Genomic DNA, 23,033 nt, shown 5'->3' on the forward strand with positions numbered 1-23,033 from the left:
CACCGAGACGACCGCGGGAGGGCGTGGTCTCCTGCGTGCCCCCGCGCGGGGGGGATTGTGGGATAGTGGCGGACCGGGCCGGGCGTCGGAGGCCCTGAAGCCGACTGCAGAGCCGGGCGACGCTGCGGGAGTGGGGACCGGGAGGCGGAGGAAGCGCGCCCGAGTTCCGTCGCCGCCGCTCGGCGCCGCGGCCTGCTCGGACTGCGAAGGAGGACGTCTTCCCGACCTGTCTTCGCTTTGCCGCGGGGCGCTGGGCCGGGAAGACCGGGGAGACCGGGGCGGCTTCCCCGCTGAGGGCCTGCGCGGGCCTCGCGACCCCGCCGACCTCCCGCAGCCCCCGGGCGGGCGCGCGCCCACCTCGCCGGCGACCCCGCACCTCCGTCCGCACGCAGCCGGCGCGGACCCCCGAACTCTGGAACTCGGTGCGCGAGCGCCCCCCGTAGGCCCGAGGGCGTCCGCGCGATACCCCGCCGCCCCCCGCCCCTCGCCCCTCACGTACCGGGCCCCTGAGCAGGGCCAGAGCCGCCAGCGGCGGGGCGGGGGGGGCGCCCGGATGAGCCCCGAGTGCGAGGAGCCGCCGCCCCCCCGCGCAGGTGAGCGGCCGCCCCGGGCTGTCCCCCAGGTCAGGTACCCCGAGTCCCGCACCCCGTCCCCGGGAGCCCCGCCTGTACCCTGGAGTCCACTCTACCTTTCTCCTCGGACCCTTCCCTGCTCCTGGGGCTACCCCCATTCTCGTCCCTCAGACCCCCAAGTCTCTTAGACTCTTTTTTCCAGCCCCCAAGTACCTTACACTCTTTTTCTCAGGACCCCAGTCTCTTCCCCGTAAGTCATACCCACCCCATCTCCTCCATGGGTGCCCCTTGACCTCCCCCTGCCCCAGCTCACCTTCCCCAATCTCATCTCCCTCTGGACCCCGACCTCTCCCTAACCCCCAGGACTCAACCCCACTCTCTCCTCTGCTCCCCGACCCTCACTTTTCCCTCCTCAGACCCTTCTGGTGGACACCCCATCTCCCCTCCTCCCCTGTCCCTTGCCATAGACTCCATGGCATCTGACTCTCACCCTTGGGCTCAGAGGGAGTGGGGCTTCCCTTCTCCCTGCCTAGGCTCTGCTGGGCTCGGGCTTCTTGTGAGCTGGGCTTTGGAGGTGCTTCCCATTCTTAAAGATCCGGCTTGCTGAGGGCAGGGCGGGGAGCCTGGGGCTGGGGCCCTAGGAGGGGGACCAGCCCTGGGAGACACCCGCAGAGCCAGACAGTCACAGTTACTGGCCGTGGGATAGAGGTCACTCAGGGTGCCGTGGGAGAGAGGCCCAGAGCTGAGGCACCCGTGAGACTGGCTCAGCAGGTGGGGTTTTCTCTCTAGGAAGGATGAGTAGGTGTTGACAGACGATGCTGGGCAGAAGGGCCTTCCCTGTGGAAGCAACAGCAGTTGCAAACATGAAGGCGGGAACCCTGGAGCCGGTCTATGCACCTGGAGCACAGATGTGTTGGGAGGAAGTAGCCAGGATACCTGGGGGTGTGTGGGGGAGGCTGCTTGTCCAAAGTGCCCTGGAAGACAACCTGGTGGGGTCTTTCTTGCTGCTCTTTGATATATCTGTACCTCTTTGATATATCTGTACTGAGGACGCACAGGTCATGATTACTTCCAGTCTGAAAAGCGAGGTGTTTCTGCCAAGAAAGATAGGTTGTCAGGTGTGGTTTGGGGTTGAGAGTTGTAAGGCAACATTGGGGGGGGGGGTCAGGTGGTGCTGACCTCAGCGCTCCCCTCCTAGGCTGCTGCTGGTGGTTTGCGCAGTATTTGTAGAAGCCTGTAGAATGCAGGGCACAGGTAGCTTTTAGGGTTCTTACTTGGTTTGCGATTATCTAGGGGGTGATTGTGTCCCCCAAAGGAACACTTGACATTGGCTAGACATGTTTTTGGTTTTTATATCTAGCTGGGGGGATGTTATAGGCATCTGATGGGTAGAGTCCACAGCACTGTGTCAGTAGGGCCACGGTGGCTGCACCCTGCTCTCTCACTCGGTGTGACGTAGTTTTGGCCTATCTGCTCTGTTGCAACCCAAGAGCGGCTGTGTGTGGTGTGTTTTTATTTACTTTCGTGGTTTTAGTACTTTTTGTCAGGCCCTCTGCTGTTTCTTTCCATCAGGAAAATGCTTGTTCTGCCCCTCAGCCCCAACAACTTTTATTCAGGACCCGTGATGAAGCGACTTTACTTTTTATTCATCCATCAAGTCCCTCTAGCTGTGAGCCTACTCTTGTGCTGGGTCCTGGGAAACAGGCACCTGGTCGGGGAGGCAGGTGACCAAACAGGCAGATGCTGTCACAGAACCCTCAGATGCTGTCACAAGGTGACCACGGAAGCTGTGGAAGTGTGGAACAGGCCCCCCGACGCAGTCAGGGGAGGCTTCTTGGAGGAAGTGGTGTCTGTGCTGAAGCCTGAAGGACCCAGGAGGAGCTAGCGAGGTTCGGAGAGGAAAGCGGAGGGAGCAGCTGAGCAGGGCAGAGGCCAGGGCGCAGAGGAGCAGTCAGGTGTGGCAGGAGTGTTGAACGCCATGTGGGTGGCAGGCAGAGATGAGGTGAGAGAGGCCTAGAAGTGTTTGTGACAGTGAGAAGCCTTCCTGGTGGCCATGGGCTCCCCTGGGCGCCTCTGCTCCTCAGTGGGCAGGGTCAGCGCTGGGGGTGGGGACACGCCATCCTTTCAGGGCCCAGCCAGGGGTTTCACGATCTTCCCCTGGGAAGTGTGGTCAACTGCGAGCTGTCTCAGGTGAGGAGCCGAGGCTCTGTGGGGTTAGGTCCCCGTCTGAGGCCACTGGGGTTTCAGTTTGGACAGGCAGGACTGGAACCCAGGCCTTTCTGATGGATCACTCACTCTGCCCCTCTCTTTTCCCAGGTCCACTGCAAAATCTGTATGTTGTGCTTTTTCTTTTTTCCTTTGAACCCACAACCCATCCCAGACACTGTACTGAATGAGAGCTTTTGGGCCTCTCCTCAGTGCTTGGCCTGGTGTCCCAGCCTCTTCTGTTTCCTAATTACTCCATCCTCTGGGGTTGGCCCAGCACAGCCACCTCCCTTAGGAGAGTCTGCTTGGGGGTCAGAGGGCAAGGCACCTAACTGGGGACCCCCCAGGCTTTCCCAAGCCACAGTGAGGTCCCAGGCTATCCTCCCATGTGGCCTTAGCCAGGTTCTTCTGTGGCCTCCTCTCCCACGTAGGTGTCCTGCCGCCTGCCTTGCTGGGTCTGGCTTGGGTTGTATGGCAGCACACACACGAGATTCTGCTAACATTTTCCTGTCCATGGAATCAGAAGTTCCCCATCCCCTTTCCAGATTTGGCTGAGAGGTGACAGTGGGTTGGGAGAAGTTAGAGGAAGGTGGTCTTGCTGCCCTCTGACCTGCCAGACCCTGCAGGGGGCTGGGGACTGGCTGCCCAGGAATGGATTCTCCCCTCTGGGCTCGCCTGGCCTGTCTCATGAGAGCAGCTGGTGGCCTGTGAGTAGAGATGGCTGAGGGTGGTAGCAGTCAGCAGGTCCCAGATAGCCTCTCCCAACACTGGAGCGTCTGCTGAGCCTCTAGGCAGCTCAAGTGGCCACCCCGGAGGCCCTCCCAGAGGTCTCTGCGCCCTTGACCTCCACTTCCGGGTGCTTCAGGGCCAGGGCAGGTGAGGAGGGGGTGTCAGATAAAGGATCTGCCCACGGTTCCCGGCAGACAGAGCTGTGTGGACTCTGGTGGCAGCTCAGTGACGGTGAGGATGGCTCTCTGGCAGCTGCAGGAGGGCCCTGTCTGAGGGACAGGAGCCCAAGAGCCACACAGCCACGCGAGACCCGAGGCAATGGTGCAGAGTGGCAGAGGAAGAGGTGCTCTTGTGTCTAATGGCTTCCTTTCTCGTTTACAGTTTCCCCTTCTTCCGTTGGCAGTCAGTCTTGGTTTTCAAACCGTCGCTAAAAACCAGTGGTAGTCACTTCCGTTTTCTTGAAATTTGCTACAAGTTGAAAAGGGTGGGGGCGGCAGGGAGTGTGGCGACCGACTGAGTATTTGAATGACTTGAGTCACTCAGGCAAACGGGGCGCTGTCTTTCTCCAGGCCTGCTCTTTTGTTTTTAGCACTATCACCCAGGGGTATGGTGGTCTCCTTCCCTCCTACTACAAGTGTCCGGGCCTCAGCATGGCCTCAGGGACAGGCAGGAAGGGGCCGGCACCTGCCAGGCTCTTGCCTATCACCTGCCTGACCCAGCTGTCCTCACAGCGTGGCCCTTCCTGGCCTGCAGTGCCTCGTTTCGCAGACAGGAAGCGAGGCTCCTGGATGCCAGGACCCTGGCCCAGGCTCACCCACTAGAGGGTGAGAAGGAGAACCACCTCTCCTGTCGGCTCCCAGGGCTGCCAGCAAGTTCCATTAAGCAAGAAGGTGGGGCTGAACCAATAGGACCTGGGGCTGGAGTGAATTGAGAGTTTGTGGCAGGGAAGTTTTCTCCCTTCTCTTTTTTGTGTGTTCTCTTTTCCTGTTCTATATCTGCACTCTCGTTCTGTGTAGAGTTGAGAAGTGATGTGTGTAGGGTACCATCTACCACTTGGTCCTTGCAGCCTCCTGATTTTCAGAGGGGCGACCTGAGGTCCTGAGAGTTTAAGGAGCCACCTGGGTGGTGAGGCCCCTGGATCCACAGTGTGTGCCACCCAGCCCACCCCCAGTCTTGTTGCAGCAGCACCCCCCCTCACTGTAAATCTCTGGAAAGCCAGCTTTGGGAGGGAAGTCCATCTGCTGTCCAAAGCAGGTGGGGACTTGGGGGGATAGCCTGCACCTTCTAACCATGTGCTTTGGAAGTGGGTGGGCCTCTAGTCAGGACAGCGGGGCATGCAGCTGGGATCTGGGATCTGCCTCTTTGCAGCTGGGGCTCCCCCTGTGGGTCCATGTCCCTGCATCCATCAAGTGGGTATAAAAACAGTGCTCCACCTCATCATCTCAGTGACATGGTACAAAGTGCGCCACGCGGATACACAGATTCTCTGCAGGGTTGGCTGGGCTCTGCCCTGCCCCCCACCTGGGGGGGCTACCTAGCTGCGGGGGACCGTGATGTGAGGGAAGGAGGAACCTGGGTGGGCTCCACCTTCCTGTGCTTCAGTTCTGTGGGCAGCTGGCGCCCAGTCAGCAACGGATGGCAGGCCATGGAGTGAGGCCTGGCCCCGCAGGGTGCTCAGAGCTCTGGTCTGTTTGTTTTGGTGACGGTTTTTGTTGAGATGTAATTCATACACCGTATGATTCACCCATTTATAGTGCGCCGTTCAGTGGCTTCTGGTCAGCCGCAGAGTTGTGCAGCATCACCACTATGGGTGTTTTAGTGGAGGTGTAACTGACAAGGAAAATGGTATGTAATTGGTTTTAGAACTTTTGGGGGACTTTTTTTGAACAGCCTTTTCCCAAAAGGAAACCCTGTACCTATCAGCAGTCATCTCCCTCAGCTCTTGAGAACCACTATATGCTCTCTTTCTCTGGATGGAGTCATGCCGTATGTGGTCCCTGGTGACCCCTTCGCTTGCTCTGCTTGGCGGCCTTTTGGGCTCTCTGGTCCCCTTATTGCCACTTTGAAGTCTCCGATGTAGAAACAGATGTTGTTCTTACAATTTCGAGGTTCTTGTAGCTCCAGGTGGTGGTCCCAGCTAAGGTTCTGTGCTAGGTGCTGTCCCCAGGCACTGACGGCGGCCTAGTGAAGAGGGTTCTGTGCGGTTCCATCTGCATCCAGCCCAGGCATGTGTAGTGCACAGGATCATTCCTGTGGTAGTGGATGTGCTGGGCAGGTTGGGACACACTCCCGGAGGTGGTGGACGGAGGTGGGCAGGGGCCCTAGTGCTTTGAATGTGGAGACTGGAGAGCCCATCATGGGGCTTCGGGCTGGGAACCAACTTGAGACACTCAAATTTGTGGCTCAGAAAAGTGGCCTGAATGGGGGTGGGGTGAAGGACTGGGACAAGTTCCTATGTGCAGTAGGATAGGACCCCGTGAGGTGCTGTGCCCTCCTGCCTGTACCTGCTCACGGGCTGTCCTCCACTGTCCAGGCATGGGCAGCCAAAGCTTAGGAACAGACATGAGTCCCTCGGGATTGTTGCGGATTTAGAACCACTTGTTCCTGGTCACAGCCAGTAGTCAGCTGGTCGGCTGGGGTGATTGAGGTGCCTGTGGAGGCTGGAAAGGACAGCTGGGGGCAGCGGTGTCTTGAATGCACTGGGGCTTAGAAGGCTGGTCACCTGTGCCCACTGGCTCCACCCAGCTGCTTCCCGAATCAGCGTCTTTCTCCTTGGGCTGTTGCTTTGTCAGTGGCTGGAGCACTGTCCATGGCCAGGGTAGCGTGGGGCAGAGAAGACTCGGAGGGCATCGTAGGAGAGGGACTGGCGTCTGCGGGCCTGGAGGTGCCCAGGAGGGGCGTATCGGCCTCTTGATCTTTCCGCAGTGGCCTCTACCTTAGGTGGTCTTCGTGAGGCAGGTGACAAGTGAGCTTCAGTCAGCGCCTGTGCTGGGGTGACGGCAGCCCCTCAGTCATGGCCATGGGTACAGCACTCAGTGCATGGTGGACTTGTGGAGCAGCTGGTGGTCTGGACTGAGGGGCCTATAGGTGGCGCTGACTTCATGTTCGTCAGGGGCTTTGGCCTGCCTGGCACCTAGGGAGCACTCGACAGGAGATGCTCCTAATGCCAGTCAGCTACCTGTGCCAGGTGGGCTGGGCCACTGCCAGGCATGCAGGGTAAGAGCCAGGGCACCATCCTTCAGGTGGTGGGAGCTGGCTTGCCCTCCCTGCTGAGCCGGTTACCCCATCTGTCTTACATCTTTTGGGCCCATCAGTGGCTGTTCTAGGAGGACTCCTTCCCATTTCCCTCTTCCCTGTCCTGGGCTGTGGGTGGGTAGGGGTTTGGGTGTGTTTGTGTGTGTGTGTGGCATCCAGGCAACAGCACAGACTTCCCTCTGCCTGCCGCTGCCCCACACCCTGCACCACGTGGCAATTTGTTGGGCTAGATGGTAGCTGCACGCTGGCTGTCATGGGGCACGAATTTGTCCAGCAAACAGATTGAAGCGAGTGTGATGGCAGGGGTTCCAGGATGAGCACAGCTCTGGCTCCGCCCCTGGGGCCCCTGTCCAGATGTGGGGACAGTGAACACAGGCGGGACCATGGTTGCTCCAAGCACGACATCAGGACTCTCCCTCACAGGCCCTGTGCACGGTCCACGCCAAAGGGCTTTCTCTGGGCCTGGGGGCCGACAGTTGGGCAGGACAGTTCACCTCAGGTGTGAAGGCACCCCTGGACCTTGGGTCTGGACCAGAAGCACCTGGAAGCGTCATCAGGTCTGGTGCTTGCTGGGCTGGGTGGCGGGCTCAGTAGTGAAAGCCCCTACCCACAGGGCGCCATGTTTTGGAAGTTTGACCTGCACACGAGCTCGCACCTGGACACGCTGCTGGAGCGGGAGGACCTGAGCCTGCCCGAGCTGCTGGACGAAGAGGACGTCCTGCAGGAGTGCAAGGTCGTTAACCGCAAGCTGCTGGACTTCCTGCTGCAGCCGCCACACCTGCAGGCCATGGTGGCGTGGGTCACCCAGGAGCCTCCAGCCAGTGTTGATGAGCGTCTGCGCTACAAGTGAGCCACCTGTTCTGTGCCAGGGCCCCTGGTGGGGACAAGGAAACCAAGGCAGAGGAGGCTGGGCCCCTGGGTGCAGACCCGCAGCCTGTGCCCCAAAGCACTCGTGGTAGAACTGTTTAGGAGTGTCTTTATTACAGGTTTTGCAGACAGTCTCCAGTGGGGGCTGAGTAGGGCCCTCGGGGGCAGCATCTAGCTGGTCTTGTTCCAATGTACCCCACCCCAACCGCAACCCCAGATTCTTTTTCCTGGTGGTCTTTTCAATTGGATTTTTGTTGAGATGAGTGGAGAATCACAGCAGTTGTGAGAGAGAATGCAGAGCTCCCTGTTCACTGCCTGCTTTCCCCCTGGCAGCATTGTGCAGAGTACAGCAATCACAGCCTGGGTGGTGGCATGGGACGGCCACAGGCCCTGGTGTGGTTTAGAGCAAGTTCTCTTAACTCCAGATGACATCTTTTTACCTGTAACTCTCTTGTAAATTTCCCCTTTTTGGAGCATGAATGGGTGAGGTCTCCCCATGCCCGGCCTGGTGCCAGGCTGTGAGCAGAGTTGGCACGGGCCCTAGGTGGGCACCGTCCCCTCCTGCACCACTCCTCAGCCCTTCTCTCCCCGCTGCCCCAAGTCACTCTGTGGGTCCTTAGGGCCCTGGGGTGTGCTGGGGGCCGGGCTGTCAGTGGCCTGTTGGGGGTGTGATTGGCATGGTCTCCATAACAGGACTTCTGTTTTCCCTGGTCTCCGCCGCCCTTCTCGGGCCCGCATAGTCCATCCCAGACATGGGCTCCCTTCTGGCTCACCTTCTCATTCCCTGGTGCCACCCCCTGCCCAGCCCCCCTGCTCTGCAGAGGGGCATGTGGTCCTCATCCTGCTCTGCATCTTCTGTGCCTGGAGGCCTGAGCCAGGTGGTACAGGGTGTGGGCTGCCCCTCGGTGTGCCCTTTGTGAAGTGGGAGGTCAGTGAGGGTGCAGGGACTTCTGGCAGGGTCAGCAGAGTCCTCCGTGCCTCCTGATGTCCATCTGTCTCATATACCTGCTCCCACGTGCGTCTTTTCCCTGCTTTGTTCTGACCTCTGTTCATCTTTCCCCTCCCAGCATTCCCCCTCCCTTGAGTGTGTCCTGTGGCCCCAAAGACTGGGCTCTGGCTCACAAAAGCAGGGAGACACAGAGGGAGCCCCCATTTTTACCTCTATGCCCTCCTGGCCCCTGGGTCCCTGCCCTGCTCCAAGGGACCCAGGGGAGGAGGCACACAAGACCCCTACAGTTCACAGGGTACCTCTAGCAGGTGTGGTCACCCGGGGCCTTGGTCACTGCTGAAGAGGACGGCCCTGGAGCCAGTGTACAGAGAAGGGGTGAGGGGCGAGGTTGGGTTTTAGAGAGATCACCTGGATAGACTGAAGGGGAAGCTCTGACAGTGACCTGCTGGGGCAGGGCCATGGGGACCGGCAGGCAGGTGTCCAGGAGGTGACAGGCTTGCCTGGTAGAGGTCAGGAGGGTGGACACAGGGAGGGGAGGATGGCCCCACCGGCCCTCCCCCTTATCTGCTGCCCTCTCTGGATGTGACAGCCCCCCCGCCCCTCCCCAGGTACCCCAGTGTGGCCTGTGAGATCCTAACCTCAGACGTGCCCCAAATCAATGACGCGCTGGGCGCGGACGAGTCCCTGCTGAACCGGCTCTACGGCTTCCTGCAGAGCAGCGGCTGCCTCAACCCGCTGCTGGCCAGCTTCTTCAGCAAGGTCATGGGCATCCTCATCAACCGCAAGACCGACCAGGTGCGCCCGGGCCCGGCGGGCGGGGGCTGGGGCGGGGGGCCGGCGCGGCCGGGGCCTCCATCTGACGCGCCCGTGCCCCCAGCTCGTGGCCTTCCTGCGGAAGAAGGAGGACTTTGTGGACCTGCTGCTGCGGCACATCGGCACCTCGGCCATCATGGACCTGCTGCTGCGGCTGCTCACCTGCGTGGAGCGGCCCCAGCTGCGGCAGGAAGTGGTCAACGTGAGCTCGCGAGGGCGGCGGGCGCCGGGAGGGCGGGCGGGCGGGGCGGGGAGAGGGGCGGGGTCGGAGCCGAGCCCCGCCTTGTTTCTCACCCCAAGTGGCTCAACGAGGAGAAGATCGTCCAGAGGCTCATCGAGCAGATCCACCCATCAAAGGACGACAATGTGAGTGTCCCCTTCCTCCCTTCAAAGAGGACAGGGAGCCTTGGGAACGGTGCGCCCCGCTGCCCACGCCCAATGTAGGGGCAGAACAGAAAGGGGTTCACATGAGGAAGGTTCTGAGCCAGAAAGTTGGCCTGTCCTCCCTGAGCCTGCAGGTCTGGTGAAGGTCCTCTGACTCGGGCTCTGTTCCCTGTGCCCTTGCTGCTGCCCTTCCCGGGCGGTCATCCTCTCTCCCTCCATGCCAGCTCTGTACCTGGACGAGTCCTGCTTGTCCTCCAGAAAATCCACCTGGGGCCCTGCATCCTCACCAACGTGTCCCCAGCCCACAGTGTAGGGAGTCAGCACCCAATGCTCAGCCAGCCCCCATCCCAGGAGGGTGATGGCTATCCAGGCCTTTGTCAGAGGGACAGCGGTACCCACTGTGAGCCTACGTGGGTCTAGGTTCTGTCTGTAGGTCCCAGGGCTGCTGGGTCCAGGGTCCAGGGTCCAGGGTCCAGGGTCCAGGGTCTACCTGTGGGCCCTGTTGGGTTAGACTCAGCATTCCGCTCATGCTTATTTCTTGCTGTTTTTTTTTTTGTAACCGCTTTGTTGAGAATAAGTTATGTAGTACACAGCCCTCTCCCCCCCATTTATAATATGGGATTCGGTGGTTTTTCTTTTTAAATGTTTTTATTGATTTCAGAGAGAGGAAGGGAGGTGGAGAGAGAGATGGGAACATCAATGATGAGAGTCATTGATCGGCTGTCTCTTGCACACCCCCCGCTGGGGATTGAGCCTGAAACCTGGCCGTGTACCCTGACTGGGAATCCAGCCCTGACCTGGTTCATGGGTTGACGCTCAACCGCTGAGCCACGCCAGCTGGGCTTCAGTGGCTTTTAGTATATCCAGTTGTGCAGCCATCCCCACGCTGGTTTTGGGATATATTTCATCACTCCCTATGCCCATTAGCTGTCACTCCCTCTCCCCTCATGGTTCCCCAGCCCCGGCAGCCACCAGTCTGCTTTCTCTCTCTCGGTTTGCCTCTTCTGGGTGTTTCGTATACATGGAATCATACAATGTGGGGCCTCTTTGCCTTAGCACTGTGTTCTGTGTGTATCCGTGTCAGTGCTTCATCCCTTTCTGATGCTGAGGAATGTTCTGCTTGTGGGCAGAACACGGTTGCTTACCATTCAGTAGTTGGTGGATGTCCCTTTTTTGGCTACTGAATGTCGCAGGAGACATCTGTGGGATGTCTCCTTTTCCAGGAAGCCTCCCCTGGTTTCCCCTTTCTCTGTGTCTTGAGCTTCCTCCTTCGGTACTTGTATCCCTGTATCTGTGCCATTCTCCTCCCTGTCCCTAAGAGCCAGGGCCAGTTGGTCAACTCATTGGTGGGGGCATAGGGGGGGTCCCGACACCAGGCTTTGGAGGGCCCCACAGCCAGACTGGGGTACTCAGCTCTTTCTCCATCTCCCCAGCAACATTCCAACGCGTCCCAGTCCCTGTGTGACATCATCCGCCTCAGCCGGGAGCAGGTGATCCAAGTCCAGGACAGCCCGGAGCCTGACCAGCTGTTGGCCACCCTGGAGAAGTGGGTTTGCCAGCGCACCCTGGCCCAAGGAGGGTAGCTGTCCTGGGGACCTGGGTCCCAGGCCCTTTACCCTGACCCCTTCACTCCAGGCAGGAGACGATCGAACAACTCCTGAGCAACATGCTGGAGGGGGAGCTGAACCCGTCCGTGCTCGTCAGTGGGATCCAGGTGCTGCTGACCCTGCTGGAGCCCAGGAGGCCACGGTGAGAGGCTACCTCCCAGGCGGTTCTGCAACTCCCTGAGGACATGGCCTCCTTTCAGGGATGGAGGTCACGGGACATGACCTCCATAGTAGTGTCCACTTCACAGTGGTCACTGTGGTCTGAGAGGAGAGTGCTCCTGTTCCCATCTGACAGCCAAGGAAACAGGCCAGGTCAATTAGCCATAGCTTCCAAATCCAGGGTCCCTTGGGCAGGTTACTGCCCAAATGCAGTGGTATGTCTACCCTAGGGTCCCAGGGCCCCCGGCCTGGGTGCCTCCCTCTCAGTCCCTCCCTTCACGTCCTGACCAGGAGCAACTTCTCTCTCCTTTTCAGATGTGCTCTGTGCCCACGCACATGCCCACGCCCACGCCCAGGCTGTCTGGGCAGCTCACTTGGCCCTCCACTCTTTCCCCTGCTGCAGGTCTGAGTCTGTGATTGTGAACAACTTCTTCAGCAGTGTGGACGGGCAGCTGGAGCTCCTGGCCCAGGCGACCCTGGACAGCTCTGTGTCCAGCATGGGTGCCCTGCACGCCCTACGCCCCCGGCTCAGCCACTTCCACCAGCTGTTGTTCGAGCCCCTGGAGGTGGGCTGGGCAGGCGGGGAGTGGCGGGAGTGGTGGGGAAGGTTGCTCCTTGGTCCTGGCTAGCAGTGGGCCAGGAATCGAGCCTCCACTGTGTCTGCAGCTGGAGCCGCTGTGCACGACATGGGGCACCCTGGACCCACCCCTGGGCAACACACGGCTGCATGTGGTCAAGCTGCTGGCCAGCGCCCTGAGCGCCAACGATGTGGCCCTCACCCAGGAGCTCCTGGCACTGGACGTGCCCAACACCATGCTGGTGCGGGGGCGGGGCACTGGGCAGGGTGGGGTGTGTTGGGCGAAGCCTCAGGGGTCTCTCCATGCCAGCCTGCACCTCACCCCCCAGGACCTCTTCTTTCACTACGTGTTTAACAACTTCCTGCACACACAAGTGGAGGTGTGTGTGAGCACCATGCTGAGCGCTGGGCCCCCTTCCCCTTCTGACAGCATCCTCGAGGCACCTGCCCCAAACCCTGTCGTGAAGCACGTAAGCTGGGGTGCCCGGATACCCCTCCTTCCCCAGGGGTGGGCTCTGCCCCCTATCTGTTCCTCGCCTGTTGTGGAGCTAGTACTTGGTGGGTGACTTCGCGTCCTGGGTGTTGGGGGCTTGGCCTTGTCTTTAGGTCATGTCTGGGGGAAACAGAGGGTGACCTGCAGGGAGGTGAGTGGACACGCGACCCTAGGATAGTGGGTGTCCTGGGAAGGATGCTGCCAGGGTGACGGCTGCTGCAGTGGACAGGGATGCTGCCCTGGGCGTAGCCAGGGCCCTGGGGGAGGAGCTGTTCAGAGGGAAGGTTGGGGTTTGTGGTCTAGATTGAGTAGGACTTGGACAGGCGAATGATGTTTCTGGGGGAGCAAAGCGGGGCGCACAGGAAAGGGGGCAGGTGTGCGTGTGTGGGCTGTTTGCAAGGGTGTTGTTCAGAGAGTGAGCAGAGGCTTGAGTCCAGACCCTGGTGGGGGCTGCCCTGTGGGTGGAGCGTAACCTGGCTGGTCCCTCCCCCAGCTGCTGCAGCAGTGCCGCCTGGTAGAGCGCATCCTGACGTCCTGGGAGGAGAATGACCGTGTGCAGTGAGTGTCCTGCCTTCCTTCTGGGCGGGGAGGTGGCATGAGCAGCCTGTGTCCAGCTCCGGCCTCCCCTTTCCTTCAGGTCCACAGGGGGCCCACGGAAAGGCTACATGGGCCACCTGACGAGAGTGGCCAACGCCCTGGTGCAGAACTTGGAGAAGGGGCCCAATGCCGAGCAGCTGGGGCAGCTGCTGAAGGGTGAGGTGGGCCTGGCCTGCGGAGGGGGGGTGGGGGTGGCCTAGGGCTGCCCTCACGCCCTTGTCCCTGTCCCTCCCCGAGCAGAGCTTCCCGCCGAGCAGCAGGAGCAGTGGGAGGCCTTCGTGTCGGGACCCCTGGCCGAGACCAACAAGAAGAACATGGTAGACCTGGTGAGGCCCCTGCTTCCAGCTTCTATGTTCTCAGCTTCCCTGTCCTCACAGCCTCCCCTGCGGCCACAGGCCCTCACAGCCCTGTCCCCTGCCCGCCCAGGTGAACACCCACCACCTGCACTCCTCCAGCGACGACGAGGACGACCGGCTCAAGGAGTTCAACTTCCCCGAGGAGGCCGTGCTGCAGCAGGTGGGCTGCGGGCTGCAGGGGTCCTGGGCCCCGGCTCTACGCGCCACCAGCCTCTGACCTCCACCCACCGACCCCCGCAGGCCTTCATGGATTTCCAGATGCAGCGCATGACCTCGGCCTTCATCGACCACTTCGGCTTCAATGACGAGGAGTTTGGGGAGCAGGAAGAAAGTGTGAAGTGAGTGTGCCCCTCCGTGAGGCTGCCTGCCGTGTGGCTTCTGCTGTCCTTCCTGTGTGTGTCCTCCCTGGGTTGCTGGAAATGTGTGGGATGGGCCCCAGAGGCCAGGGCCACCTGTTCCCCCTCCAGAGGCCTTGGGGTGATGAGATTTCTTTTTAAGTATGTTTTTATTGGTTTTTAGAGAGAGAGGAAGGGATAAGTAGAGAGAGAGAGAAACATCAATTGGTTGCCTCCAGCAAGCATCCTGACGGGGGTTTGAACCCACAACCTGGGCATGTGCCTTGACCAGAAATCGAACCCACAACCTTTCAGTGCACAGGACACTCAACCGAGCCACCTGGCCAGGGCAAGGTTTCTTTTCAGTGGCCAGTTCTGTGTGTTTGTATTTGGGGCAGCCGCATTTCATCATCGCCTCTGGCATTGTGTCGTGAATGTTATTTATCCCCTGAATTTTCTGCCACAGGCATCTGTTTCCTTTAGAGTGAGAGAAAAACTGAAAACTGAGTAATGCTTTGTAAATTGTGTGGGCAACCTTGTGGCCACACCACGTAGACCTCGAGGGGGAGGCACCCTGGGAGGAATGCAGGACACTGGGTTGGGGCACCAAGTGGCTCTTCACCACCCACCTACCCAGGGGCCTCCTTTCCGCGCCTGGTCCTGCCACTGTCAGCCCCCGGCCTGGGGCAGGTCACTTGGGTGGGTCTGGTCTCCTTGTGTGCACCTCAGGGCTGAAGGATCTGGCAGGTTCCGAAGGGAGCCTGCCCTGCAGGGCCCTGAGGGAAGTGCCCACTGAGCGGAAGAGGTCACTTTTGAAGAATGAGCCCTGATGCCCTCAGGCGGACGGTGGGGAAGCAGATGGAGAAAGGCCCTTTTGGCCCCTTAGGGAAGCACACAGGGCATCCAAGGGGTGGATCCAGGGACACAGTCCCCTTGGACACCTCTGGATGAGGGTTGGGACAGGAGGGCAAAGGGCAGGACCTCAGCTCTACAAACGTCCACAGGTGATGGGCATGCGCTGCTAGTGTTCGCTTGGTGTTAGTGAGTGGGGAAGTTTGCAGGGACGCAACTGAGAATAGTGAGGGTACAGGCATGGACGGAGCAGTGGGAGACAGCCTGTCTCAGCGTCTCCTCCCTGCCCCTGCTGCTTTCCCAGCGCGCCTTTTGACAAGACAGCCAACATCACCTTTTCCCTCAATGCTGATGATGAGAATGTGAGTGCTGCCCCGTCCTCGGGGGGGGGGGGGGGGGGCTGTGGGCAGTACCGCCCACCCCACCCTCCACCCCTGCACCCTGCAGCCCAACGCCAACCTGCTGGAGATTTGCTACAAGGACCGGATCCAGCAGTTTGATGACGACGAGGAGGAGGGCCAGGGCTCTGGGGAGTCTGATGGGGAGGACGGCGCCTGGCACAGCAGCCAGCTGGCCAGGGGGGCCCGCCTGGGCCAGCCCCCGGGTGTGCGGTGAGTCCCGCTCCCACCCCCTTTTCCAGGAGCAGTTCTCATTGGCTGAGTGAATGAGAAACATGGGAGAATGGAGTGTGTGTGTGAGTTGGGGCATTCTGAATTCTGAGTGATAGAAACCCAGTTCCAGTGGGTTAAGCTACAACAGGCATAGGGTATCAGCTTGTGTGTGGCTGGAACATGAGGCTCCTTCAGGTCTGGCACGATCCAGGTGCATCTGCAACCAGTATCACTCCTTCACCCCTTGACTCTGCTTCCCAGTGTGAGCGCTCATGCAGGTATTCCTCATGATGGGGTAGGATGGTCCCATCAGCTTCTCCTCCTAATTTCAGTAAAATGACAGGTGTGGGCCATCCCTTCATCACAGGCCCAAGGTCAGGAAGCTGTGACCAGCCCTTTGTGCCAATGTTGTGTTATTTGTCTCCATACTGGCTGGCCCAGCATCACTGGCCATGTAGGTTTCCTACTGGGGACAACTCAGTGCTTGCGGCAGCCTCTGCCCCTGGAGCTTCTGATTGCAGGACTAGAGGGTTTTACCTCTTTAACAGACGTATAACAAGCGCAGAGGCGAGTGTGTGAATCCTGAGTGTGTGGCCACATGGGACCATCCCCGTACCCCGGAGGCTGCTGCCTGCCCTCTGAGGGTGCCGCTGTCCTGACGTCTTCTCTGTAGATGGGTGTAGATGGCTGTGGCTTTTCTGCTTGAGAGGCCCTCGTTGCAGTGGGTGTGGTGGGCTCATTGGCCCTCAGGTGTCCAAGGTCGTGGTTCACCCACGCTCTCCTAAGTTTGCATCGCTAGCTCTCACGGTGACATCTGGCCCATTCTGCGTGGGGCGGGGTCCAACTTTGTTCCCTTGCTGTGGGATGCCGCTGTCCCAGCAGCACTGTTGAGGGTACTGTCCTTTCCCCACACTGGTCCTGGCACCCTTGCTGGCAGTCACTGGACTGCATGCAGGGTTTATCTCTCCTCTCTTTCCTGGCCCCTTGGCCTGGACATCCCTCTGTACGCCGGGACTACCAGTCATGGTCACTGTTGTGTTGTAGTGTTTTGAGATTGGGAGATGTGAATCCTGCCGCTTTGCTCAAGGTTGTGTTGACTATTGGGTCCCTTGAGATTCCCTGTGAGTTTTGGGATCAGCTTGTTGGTTTCAACAAGGGAGCAGGCTGTGCTTGCTGATGGGGCCTTGAGCCCCTGCTTGGGGGCGTGTGGCTGTTGGAACCATCTCCTGTCTCCTGGTCTATGAGCGTGGACTGTGTTTCCATAGGTTAGGCTTTTTAAAAAGTATGTATCTTTATTGATTTCAGAGAGAGGCAGGGAGAGGGGAAGAGAGAGAAACATCAGTGATGAGGGAGTCACTGATCGGCTGCCTCCTGCACACCCCCAACAGGATGGAGCCCACAACCCGGGCCTGTGCCCTGACTGGGAATCGAACCACAGTCTCCTGGATCCTAGGTTGATGCTCGACTGCTGAGCCACGCCAGCCGGGCAGGGTTGGGCCTTGTTAATGTTCAGTAGTGTTTTGTAGTATTCAGAATACGTTTTATGCTGCTTTTGTTAAAGTTACTCCTAAGTGCTTTATTCTTTTCGATGGAGCTGTGAGTGGAATTGTCTTCTCGGCCATTCTGAGACTGTCGCAGTGTACCACCCGCAGTAGGTTTTTGGATGCCGACCCTGCGTCCTTGCTCTCGCAGAACGCACTCCCCTGATGGTTGTCTCGATCCCCAGGATTTCCTCACTCAGAGTCGTGCAGTCTGCAGTCAGTTTACTCCTTTCTCTGTTCTGGGTGTTTTTTGTGTCACTTTCTTGACCACTTGCCGTCCAGGATGGTGTGGAGCCGATGTGGGAGGGGCCGTCTGGTTCCTGATTTTGGGGGACTGGGTGTGGTGCGAGTGGTGAGTTTGGAGCTTCCCTTTTGGGTTCGAGAAGCTCCCTTCTGTCCCCCGTTTGCCAAGTGCCTGGTGTATTTTCGGTGATGAGCAGATGCACTCCTGTGGGGGTGGGGGTGGGGGTGGCCCTCGGCATGTGCTCGGCCTTCTTGCCGGGGGCAGTCGGGCTCTGTCCCAGGTCTCAGCCACGTTAGCACGGCCCCACGTGCCAATGTTGCTCTCAGCCAAGGACACGGTGGTGACAAAAGTCCCCTGAATTTGTTGTTGGGGGAAGAGTCCCCCCGCGAGGTCGTTTGTGCAGGAGGGTCTGTGAGGGAGACGGGTGGCCTTCCTGCCCTGGTGCTGGCCTGGTGCTGTCACACTTGGGCCTGGGCCGACCTGCCTGTCCCCCGTCACCTGTTGCTCCCTCGTCGACAGGCCTGGGGCTGGGAGGTGGGCAGGCGCCTCCCGCTCGGCCCTGCCCTGCAGCTCACGCTGGTGTCCGGCAGGAGCGGAGGCAGCACCGACAGCGAGGACGAGGAGGACGAGGAGGACGACGGGGACGACGGAGACCAGGACGAGGGGGAGGATGGGGAGGACGGCCCGGCGGATGGCCAGGACGGCCAGGCGGCCCGCGGTGGGGCCGGGCCCTCCCCTTTCCCCAGCCCCGGCCCCCAGCCTCCCGGTGAGTGACTGTCAGGGTGGGCGTGGTTGGGGTCGGCGCTGCGCCGCCTGCCCGCTCACCGCTGCCCCCCTCTGCCCCAGGCCCCGGCTGGACAGCCGCCTTCGACCCAGTGCCTGCAGACACCCCCACCAGCCCCCGGGGCTCGGGAGGGGAGGAGCCGTGCGCTGGGCTCCCCACCCCTCCAGGGCCCCTCGGCGTGCCCCAGGGCCTCCCTGCCCCAAGGCCTGCCAGCCCTGCCCTCGGCACCCCGCAGCTCAGGTGAGGCTCAGAGGGGACACAGGGATACGGGCACCCGTCCTGGTTCCCTTAGGCTCTGGGGCCAACCCAGCCACCTCCTTGGGCTGCTTCTCTTGCCTTCCAGGTCCCAGGACCCCACACCCTCCTCAGCACCTCAGGAAGCCTCAGACAGCGGCAAAGTAGCGGAGCCCTCAGGTCAGCCATTGCCCACCCTGCCCACTCCATGCCCTCCACCCTCTCCCTCTGTCCCCGGGCCTGGAGGAGCTCGCTGAGTCCCATGTCTCGGGCCTCTTTCTCCCACACAGCCCCCTGCCAGGCCTTGGTCAGCTTCAGGGACTTCCAGGCCACACTCAGAGAGACAAGCTCCGTCCCCAGCTCCTTGGACAGGTAACCTGCTGGGGAGCAGCTTCTGGGCGGCCTTTTGGGGGAGGTGAATAAAGCCTGGCCTTAGGATTATCCCGGGCCCCAAGCTGCTCCAAGGGGCCTCTGTAGGAACCGCCAGGGGTGTGCCTGTGTCACACAGGATCCTGGATCCCAGGCCACCAGCTCAGTCCATGGGCAGGAGGGCGGCTCCCTGAGGACCAGGAGGGGACAAGGAGCGTGCAGAGCCATGTCCCAGTCACCCTGGAGTTCCTTCTAGGCCCGATCCTGGGGTCTGGATGTGAGGCCCTGGGCTGTGCCCTGCATCCTTGCTCACAAGGCTTCCTTCGAGGGCTCCAGCAGGGTATAGGCCACTGACCCCACCCATTCCCCACAGGGCAACCGGAGACCCTGCTACCTCTGTCCCAGCCCCTGGATTCCCCCCACCTCCCCAGACCGTGGAGAGGGAGAAGAGCCCAGAGCCCTTAGGGCTCCCCCAGAGCCAGAGGTGAGCATGGGGTGGCCTCGCTGCTGGTGGGGGGGTCATTGTGGGAGGAGGCACGGACCTCTCATGCCCTCTTTCCTGACAGTGCCCAGACCCTCCAGCTGCCTCCAATGCCCAACGGCTCTGCCCAGGGAGGGCCAGTTTCCCCAGGCTCCCAGTGAGTAGCAGAGACCAGGAGGCTGGGGGGGTGGCCGGCTGGCCGGCGCCTCACTCCGTCTCCCTCTTGGTTCCCAGGTGACTGCCTGGTTCTGGTGATGGCGGCTGAATCCTCACCCTGTGCGTGGACCCTGCCTGGGCGGGGTCAGGGTGGGTCCTGCGATGGCCTGTTGCCCTGTCACCCCATCCCGTCTTCATCCCCACCCCCATGTTCTCTCCTCTGGGCTCCAGGAGGCTGGTACCAGGGAGACAGGCCCCACCCACCCCCATTTGCACTGAGAAAAGAAATGATGGAGTTTTGTGTCCTAGAATAAAGATATAGAGTCTGGTAGAGAGACAGGTGAGAGAGAGACAGAGAGAGGCCTATATTATATATTATATGTGTGTTGAGGGAGGAGGGGTAGGAGAAGAGCAAGAAGGAAGCCAGGCCCTGGGGCAGCGGGAGGGAGGGGGGTGGGCCTTCACCCCATCCCAGCAGGGCTGCGTTGGGGTCCCCTAGATGCTGCCCACCCTCCCCTCCTGCCATGCCCACACCCACACTTGGCCTTTCAGCTCATGTCTACCTGGAGGGCCGAGTGGGGCCGTGCCTTTGCCCAGCCCCACATCCGGACCCTGCACTTTCCCTGGGGCTGGGAGTTAGAGGACTCTCCGCCTGGCCCAGTGGTTCTGGGGCTGGGGTCCCCATCTGAGGGCGCCTCACTGGTGACATTCCCATGAGGCCCTGATACACTCATGAGACCCCTGCGCCTCCCACACACCCTGTGGCAAGGGGTTAGGGGGTCCGGCTGGGGTCCCCTCCAGTGCCTGAGGTCTAGGGTCCAGCCAGCTGCCAAGTGCCCTTGTCCCAGCTCCTCCTCGGGCTGGTGAGTGCACGCCCTGCGAGCTTCTGTTTCATATTGCAGATATAATAAACAAAGGAGGACAGTTTAGCTCCTGCTGCTCAGACCTTGAGTTCTGGGGTGTGGGTTGAGGTGCCTGAGTATGGCCCGGCCTCGCCTGGGACCTGGTCACGAGAGCCGTCGCCACGGGTCCCTAGTCGCCCCAGCCCCTGTGTCTGCCATGTCTACCATTCAATCCTCATTTGCCTGGCCATGGAGGGGACCTTGCAGAAGCCACATGTCCCAACCCCTCTCCTCTGGTGGAGCAGAGAGTGGTGGGAGGTGGGTCACCAAGGAAGCCAGACTGGCCTGTGGTGTGCCCAGTAGGTCCATACCTTCCAAGGGGGAAGTTGAACAGATGGAGGGCATTCACCAGACACGCACTCACCAGACCCTCGTGGGAACCCTGCCATGTCCAAGGCTGGGCCATGGGCTGGTGGTGACCTGCCACCAGGAGGGCTGTTGTCATTGGCACTTGTTATATCAGGAAGTGTCCCTGAGGAGGCCCTGGGGTGGTGCAGGGTGGTACAGGCTCCCACAGGGAGGGAGGCCCAAGTGTAGAAGGACCCCGTGGCAAGGGGGGAGGGGTTTTTGTCCTGTCCCTTGCTCTGGGTGGTCCTCCACCGAGCACAGGATGGTACCCATCCCCCTGGGAAAGGAGAGCGGGGACTGTAAGGGGCATGTGGTGGAGGGGCAGGAAACCAGGGGGCAGGGGCACCTTATCTGCAGGTGCCAGGCAGGGCTGTCCCTGGGTGGGGCGGGGGCAGCATCTCCCTGGGCTGCTATCAGTCCCAGAGTCCACAGGACGCTCCCGGGTTAACGTGTAACCACACTGTCCTGCCACCCCCAAAGCCATTGGTGCCCACACACAGGCCACTGTGGGGGTCACAGGCTGACATGGACGCCCGGAAAGAGGGGCTGCCCCGAAATCCTCAATTCTCAGCCCAAGTGAGAGCCCCCCAAGTGTGGGAGAGGGGCTGGGCCTGGGTGCTGAGCAGGCTGGAGGAATGGGGGATCCTGGCCTCCCAGGAGGAAGGGTTCTGGGGTGACTGGGTGGAGGTGGGGAGGCCAGGTAGGGCCTGACCTCCGGGGCTGGGGGCTGGTGGGAGCCTCATGCCGGGGGCCGGGGGCCGAGGGCTGGGCTGGGCTGAGCTCCAGCGTCTGAGCCACTCCCTTGTCCCGAAGCAGCCACACCTGGGCAGCCTGAGCCCCTTCTTTCTCACCTGCGTCGCCTACTTCCTGCTCTGGATCCCTGAGGACCCGCCGTCCTGGGTGGGCGCTCTGGTCAAGTGCCTGCCTGTGCTATGCCTGGTGGGGCTCCTTCGGGCGCACTCTGGCTCTGGCAGGGCCTACAGCTCTCTACTGCAGGGGGCCCTGCTCTTCTCCGCGCTCGGGGACGTCTTCCTCATCTGGCCCCAGGCCTTTCTCTATGGTGAGCAGAGTCAGCCAGCGGCATTGTCCCTTTGGGACCCCCCACGCCAAGGGTTCCTGGGTTAGGGTGATTCCCCGAGCAAGGTGGCGATCAGAGGTCCTGGGGCACCTTCAAAGATCCTGGGGGAGCACAGTGGCTGACACATACCCAGGCCCCTGCCCTGAGGGAGCTCCTAGCCTAGCAGGTGTGAGCGGCTGGCAGGAAGGAAGGAAGGAGAGTGTGGGGTGCCGGTGTCACAGTCTTGAGTAGAACAGTGTTGCAGAGAAGGGGTCGTCTTGGTGGGGGAGTGGAAGGACAGACGGTCTAGGCAGAGGGACCAGCAAGTGCAGAGGCCCTGAGGTAGGGGTGTGCCCGGTGTGTGCATCCAAACAGACCTGGGTGCTGAAGCCAAGTGGGAGCAGAGCAGGTGGGAGTTGGGCAGCTGGGAGCTGAGTGAGGACTGACCCTGCATGACCTAAGGGCAGGGGGAAGCTGGGCCACCCAGGAGACCTGGTGGGACCTGGTGGGGGTGGGGGCTGTCATGTCCCTCAGGCCGTGGCCGAGGAGATGCAGGGAAGCAGGTCTCACTAGGTGCCCCACCCCATGTCCTCCAGGCGTCCTTGCCTTCGGCATGGCCCAGCTGCTCTACTTCTGGGCCTTCGGGCTCAGACCCCTGCGGCCAGGCCTCCTGCTGCCCATCATCCTGGCCTCCCTCCCGTTCTACGGCCTCCTGCTGCTGCACCTCCCACCTGACATGGTCCTGCCGCTGACAGCCTACGCCCTGACCTTGTCTGCCATGCTGTGGCGCGGCCTGGCCCGGGGCGGGAGCGCCAGCTGGGGTGCCCTGCTCTTTGCCACCTCTGATTCCGTGCTGTCCTGGGATACCTTCATCCAGCCCCTGGCCCACGGCCGCCTGCTGGTCATGGCCACCTACTACGGCGCCCAGTTCCTCATCACCCTGTCGGCCTTCCAGAGCCCCAGGCTCAAGACCAACTGACTGGGGGCCCCAACAGGCCAGCGTCCATCAGCTCCCCTCCTGCAAGGACCTAGACCTTCCAGATGGGGAACCACCCTTGGGGGCTGGAACCAGGCTCCCAGACTCCCGTCTGCAAGCCTCTGTCCACCTAGAGACGTGTGCAGATTTATGAGTCCACTGCCCCACCTTCCCTCGGTTCTGATCCCGTGTCGCCGGCCCCCTTCCCACTGGCCCTAATCAGTCCCTTTGTTACCTGAGTAAAGGGGGCAAGGAAACAAATAAATAGGCGTCTCCTTTGTTTGGGGAGGGGCATGGGGCATTTTTTCTTTCTTACAATGAAATTTATCATTTTTAAGTGTACGATTTGGTGGCGCTGATTACATTCCCAGTGGTGTGCACGGGCTTTTCTGTTCTCGTGGGAAGGACACTGACCGTGAGATTCGCCCTTGGGCCATGTTATCATATAGAGTGTGATGCAGTCTTGTTGGCTGTAAGCACAGGGAACTTGCCGGGGCCCAGGGTATGTGGGATGTGGCCTGCCCCCTCCCGGGGCCTTTGATGGCCGAGGGATTCATGTGCCCATCCTTGGGATGATTTT

The 23,033-nt window shown here is 60.7% G+C and overlaps 2 protein-coding genes across 5 annotated transcripts; both read left to right on the forward strand.

Annotated features, from left to right (window-relative positions):
• PPP6R1 (protein phosphatase 6 regulatory subunit 1) lies at positions 1–20,099 on the forward strand (the record flags this gene model as incomplete). Of its 3 annotated transcripts, XM_081120003.1 has the most annotated exons (24): positions 1–593; positions 7,375–7,607; positions 9,186–9,372; positions 9,455–9,592; positions 9,691–9,756; positions 11,208–11,320; positions 11,410–11,523; positions 11,944–12,106; positions 12,207–12,359; positions 12,447–12,587; positions 13,104–13,168; positions 13,248–13,363; positions 13,448–13,533; positions 13,634–13,723; positions 13,804–13,901; positions 15,055–15,112; positions 15,198–15,361; positions 17,737–17,912; positions 17,993–18,170; positions 18,274–18,344; positions 18,455–18,536; positions 18,907–19,017; positions 19,100–19,171; positions 19,249–20,099. In XM_081120003.1, the coding sequence occupies exons 2-24, from the start codon at positions 7,381–7,383 to the stop codon at positions 19,250–19,252; spliced, it is 2,673 nt and encodes an 890-aa protein (XP_080976129.1). In that variant the 5' UTR covers positions 1–593; positions 7,375–7,380. The 3 variants fall into 3 exon arrangements, with proteins under 3 accessions (XP_080976129.1, XP_080976131.1, XP_080976130.1); XM_081120005.1 differs by lacking the exon at positions 19,100–19,171; XM_081120004.1 differs by lacking the exon at positions 19,249–20,099 and having other exon boundaries at positions 19,100–19,175.
• A 682-nt stretch (positions 20,100–20,781) lies between these two features.
• On the forward strand, positions 20,782–22,751 carry TMEM86B (transmembrane protein 86B). 2 transcript variants are annotated; one of them, XM_081120006.1, is made up of 3 exons: positions 20,782–20,996; positions 21,234–21,480; positions 22,074–22,751. In XM_081120006.1, exons 1-3 carry the CDS (start codon positions 20,946–20,948, stop codon positions 22,454–22,456), a joined length of 681 nt encoding a protein of 226 aa, XP_080976132.1. In that variant the 5' UTR covers positions 20,782–20,945; the 3' UTR covers positions 22,457–22,751. The 2 variants fall into 2 exon arrangements, with proteins under 2 accessions (XP_080976132.1, XP_080976133.1); XM_081120007.1 differs by having other exon boundaries at positions 20,785–20,996; positions 21,237–21,480.
• The last annotated feature ends 282 nt before the right edge of the window (positions 22,752–23,033 follow it).

The sequence above is a fragment of the Miniopterus schreibersii genome, assembly GCF_964146895.1.
Source record: "Miniopterus schreibersii genome assembly, chromosome: 18".
NCBI classification, from domain to species: Eukaryota; Metazoa; Chordata; class Mammalia; order Chiroptera; family Miniopteridae; genus Miniopterus; species Miniopterus schreibersii.

What these genes read in the sequence shown, in the direction of transcription:
- TMEM86B (XM_081120006.1), top strand. Translation starts at nt 20,946, where the DNA reads ATGGACGCCCGGAAAGAGGGGCTGCCCCGAAATCCTCAATTCTCAGCC. An exon ending in ATCCTCAATTCTCAGCCCAA is followed by an intron (nt 20,997 to 21,233) that starts GTGAGAGCCCCC and finishes CTTGTCCCGAAG; the next exon opens with CAGCCACACCTGGGCAGCCT. An exon ending in GCCCCAGGCCTTTCTCTATG is followed by an intron (nt 21,481 to 22,073) that starts GTGAGCAGAGTC and finishes CATGTCCTCCAG; the next exon opens with GCGTCCTTGCCTTCGGCATG.